Source organism: Pimephales promelas, chromosome 13 (assembly GCF_988280905.1).
Source record: "Pimephales promelas chromosome 13, fPimPro1.hap1.1, whole genome shotgun sequence".
NCBI classification, from domain to species: domain Eukaryota; kingdom Metazoa; phylum Chordata; class Actinopteri; order Cypriniformes; family Leuciscidae; genus Pimephales; species Pimephales promelas.
In genome coordinates this window covers 20,896,720-20,900,880 of record NC_142781.1, presented here as the reverse complement: position 1 = coordinate 20,900,880, position 4,161 = coordinate 20,896,720, and the positions used below count along the sequence as shown (strand labels likewise).

The window sequence follows — 4,161 nt, the reverse complement described above, 5'->3', positions numbered from 1 at the left end:
TTTTTGAAATGAACTGTTTGAAAGAACCGATTCGTGGTGATGACTCGGACACTTGACAAACTCGCGCTTTAAAATGACGTTTTAGTGTTGCTTGAAATAACGTCCAATCACTGTTCGAATGTTTTACTCGGCGAGAAATTTGAAAAAGACTGGCAACTGCCGGGGCAAAATACTAGTTTATGTTGGTTAAATAAATTTAGTTTGCAATACATTTAGCTAATGCAACATGTCTGCAAAACCTTTATATACAGACCAATTTAAGAGAAATGACGATGAGTTCAGATACACGATGGAAGCTATTTTTCAGAAGGTAAGTTAGGTAACTAACGTTATTGTTCATTCAAACGAATGTGTAAGATAAAGTAACGTTGCATGTATTGGCATATGTCGTATAAAAAAATATTAATAACATCTGTAGCAACTTTACATGAAGCAACGTTTACCTTAAACTTATTAACTTACGTCCTTTCTAGTATTCCAATCTAAATGATCCTGGAATAGACGTTTGTCTGAAGACAATGACCTGCAGGACTGCAAGAGGTAAAATACAGAAAATAAAAACTGATGTTGTTTCTCCTCACTAGATGATTATACATTTATATACATAAATGTTGTTGTCTTTTTACCTAAACTTTCAAAATGGTTTCTGAGTTTGTGAAATATATCTACAGGTCCTGTGCCCATTGACAGTGCAGAGGGAGAACGTGAGCTGGAAAAATTAAAAGTAAGAGTCGATATAGTAAACAAAAGCGTAAATATGAGTTAATATTATTATTATTATTTAGCCCAGATGTCTCTAGATTTGAACAATGTTTCCATTAGGATAACATTACTTTTCTTTTCTATTATTCAGACTCGAGTTAAAGCAGACTATTCCATCAGGGGTAAGAAACAGAAACAAAAATCTGTTTCGATTATGATGCCATTTATACTCAATTTTCATGTTTAATCGTTTCCTCATGTTGTATTTTATAGAGCTTGAGGACCACGACAATGATCAGGTAGTAATTAGAAAATAGATTCTATATAAGCTCAAAAATAGCTTCTTATTGCCAAATGGTGTATCATTTTGTTAGGGGTGTATATCATGCATTTCATCACAAAACAAATCGATTCACTCCAACAATATAATATTTACCAGTACCTCAAAACCAGTTGTCATTACATAATATTGTTAGTAATTTGATCAATGCATCAATCCGTATGAATGTATTACTACACCCCTACATTTTATGGAGCTTGAACAATCTGAACACAGACCAGCAGTCTGGTGTAGTAGTATAACTTTAAGTTTTTATTTCAGATGGATGTGTCAGGGGTCACTGAGGATGATCTTAATGGCTCTGGTCAAAAGGAGAACAGCGAAAACCTGTGTAAGAAATAAGTATATATCTTTTAAGACCCTGCAATTTAGTACAAAGTAAACATTTCAATTAGTATTTCTGTGTTATAAAGTTAACAGGTTAAACTAAACTATTTATTTCTTCAATAAATTAATGTAAGAGTAGTTCTTATCTGATATCAAAATCATTTCTCAATGATTATCTTCTAGGGGACGGAGGTGGATCATTCCAGCTCTCTATGAGTCTGAATAACACATCTAATAGTTCTCAATGGGATGAGCTGTCTCAGCCTAAGGAGGAGGATGAAGAACTGGAGAAAACACTGAGCAGCCATGGCAGTACCCTCTTGGATGTCTATCCCAGCATGCTCAACCAGATCGGCGAAGCATATCGGCGACAGCACGTGACCGATACAGCGAGGGCTGTGGTGCAGAAGTATCGCCGCAAACACTGGCAAGCCGGCCCGACGTACCACAACTCATCATTTAGGAACAGACACAACTGCACTCTAAACAAAACAACAAATACCTCATTTACCAATCAAAGTCCAGTTCAAAGAAACACAAGCAACTGCTTCAAGGGCAGTGACAAACTTCAAAACTTGCTCAAGAACAAACTAAAATCTTCACCTCTCAAAAATTCATCCTATGAGGCCAGTGCCTGTTTTTACTCACCCAAGAGGAACAGTGCAGATGTGAGCGGTGTGACGGATCAGTCTTCATGGACTGATTTGCATTTAACCAGGAAGCCAGAGCAGATTACTGCTCGTGTGATTGACTTCTCCACACCCCCATATTCCGCTTCAGCCTCATTTAGTGACCAATCTTCAAATCTTGACCAAACCTATGATGTTGTACCAACATCTCATGCTGTTCCAGCCTCACGTGTCTTTACTTCTCCACGACAAAGCAAAGCAGGCCTGTCCATTATTGACCAGAGAGGAATGTCAGTTATCGCCCAGCCCTCCTCATTGGACAAAGACTGCTTCAGGGACTGCCTACACTCTCCTGTCTCCTCCCCACAGTGTGGTCTCATTGGGGTTTTATCTTCTAGGGGGAAAAGTAGCTTCAGACCCAGTGTGTTGAACATGGAAAAACAATTCAACTTAACAGCAAGTCCAAAGCAAAGATCTCTTGTCCACCATCTATCCCATACTGAGGCCCTCAGATCTCCTTATGGTACCAAACCTTTATGTAAGGCGGAGAAACCGTTCCATTTTACACCATCCAAACGCCAACGCTCTCTTTCTGGCCCTCAGTCCACGTACTCATTCAATGAAACGCAGATTGATGCTGAGTTCAGAAAGCTGTATCACCACTTCATCTGTCGTGGGATTTCATCACCGTGCCCTTCCTCCCACTGTCACCTCTGTGAGAGACACTCGAAGGAGACATTCCAAAGCCCCAGCTTTTCCTCCTCCAGCATGTCTGCTCTCGCATTGACACCTCTGAGGGCCAAGCTCAAGAAACGGCAGCGGCAGCCCGAGGTGGAAGAGTCACTGAGATTCAAACGCTTCCGAGAGAGTCGTTCCCCACTTAAGCATCTCCAGCTGACAGGCAGATATGTGAACTCTGCCATGTCAGAGCCTACTGAAGACAAACTTACCTGGGATAGAGCCGTCCTGCTGCAGTGCCCCAGTCCGCAGTTCCTCAGAGGCACTGGAAACCTCAGGAGAATCAGGGAGGCTAATTTAAGAATGCAAATAAACCAACGTGCTTTGTCTTGGGTAAGAGCATTATTGGTGTGACTATTATTTATATAATTTGTTTACACACACATATTAATATTGCATTTATGTTTGAATTACCTTTTTTTAAAATATTATTTTTAGACTTGTCACATCTATTTAGCTTTATTGCAGTTAGTTGGCATTTAAGGCAACATTTCTAAATTTCATTTATTTTAATATTTCAAATAACAAATTAAATGATCAACTTTGATAAGAAATTATTCATGAATGCCACATCAGTTGTAATTGATTTCTGAAAATACTTACAATTTATTAATGCCGTAAAACTGATTTTTTCACTTCCTTTGCAGAGAGATGCCCCAAGCGATATCCATCCAGTGGAGGGTTTGTAGCCATATTTTCATGTCTTATATTGCTCCACATCATTATGGCCGCCTTATCTTTCTTATAGATTACCCAAATTGTTCACTCATTAAATCACCCTTTACTTTGCTTCAGCAGCTGTGTCACCTATGAGACTATTTAATCAGGGTACTGCCCCATTCTCTCCAAGGTAATTCCAGCACAATCACATCCAAGAAATAATATCAATTTAGGGATCACAACATTATAATGTGCAATTTAAATGTATATATATGTATAGGAATTTGATAAATATTACATCTATGTTATCAGTGTTTTTTAAAAAAAATAGCTTTGAGAGTAAAAATAAAGGCAATGAGCATGTACAATTACACATCAAATAGATTAAAAGAATCTCAGTACTGGCTGATAACAATGTTGTGCACCCCTTACATTTTCTTGGTTATTTCTGAAATATGCAGATCTTCTTGTTTTGTTTTCTGAGAAAAAGATTAGAGAACAGTGATTTAAGAATGTTTTCTTCAGTCTCTCTAGGAGGCGACTGCAGTATGGACTTCAGCAGTGATGACCCTTACTGTGTGCATCCCGCAAACTGCATTTCCCCTTGTGGGATAAGCAACACTTGCCCTAGTGAAGAAAGCAGGGGATGACATGGTCACATTGTAGACACTGCTTGAAATTAAACAGTCCTGTTTTAAATATATATATTGTAAACCCTGTTTGTTATATTGTTGTGTAAATATCTTCCCATCACTTTGAAAGACC

At 38.4% G+C, this 4,161-nt stretch overlaps 1 protein-coding gene across 3 annotated transcripts; it reads left to right on the top strand.

Moving 5' to 3' along the window:
• Nucleotides 1-94: 94 nt before the first annotated feature.
• hjurp (Holliday junction recognition protein) lies at nucleotides 95-4,149 on the top strand. Of its 3 annotated transcripts, none has more exons than XM_039692025.2 (10): nucleotides 95-310; nucleotides 474-540; nucleotides 672-724; nucleotides 854-884; nucleotides 976-1,001; nucleotides 1,304-1,373; nucleotides 1,553-3,069; nucleotides 3,384-3,417; nucleotides 3,532-3,586; nucleotides 3,922-4,149. In XM_039692025.2, the coding sequence occupies exons 1-10, from the start codon at nucleotides 227-229 to the stop codon at nucleotides 3,959-3,961; spliced, it is 1,977 nt and encodes a 658-aa protein (XP_039547959.2). In that variant the 5' UTR covers nucleotides 95-226; the 3' UTR covers nucleotides 3,962-4,149. The 3 variants fall into 3 exon arrangements, with proteins under 3 accessions (XP_039547959.2, XP_039547960.2, XP_088974725.1); XM_039692026.2 differs by having other exon boundaries at nucleotides 96-310; nucleotides 3,535-3,586; XM_089118599.1 differs by having other exon boundaries at nucleotides 122-319.
• The last annotated feature ends 12 nt before the right edge of the window (nucleotides 4,150-4,161 follow it).

Excerpts from the sequence above, each read along its gene's own strand:
- hjurp (XM_039692025.2), top strand. The coding sequence starts at position 227 with ATGTCTGCAAAACCTTTATATACAGACCAATTTAAGAGAAATGACGAT. Across the intron at positions 885-975 it reads AGCAGACTATTCCATCAGGG|AGCTTGAGGACCACGACAAT; the intron begins GTAAGAAACAGA and ends TGTATTTTATAG. Across the intron at positions 3,587-3,921 it reads ACTGCCCCATTCTCTCCAAG|TCTCTCTAGGAGGCGACTGC; the intron begins GTAATTCCAGCA and ends TGTTTTCTTCAG.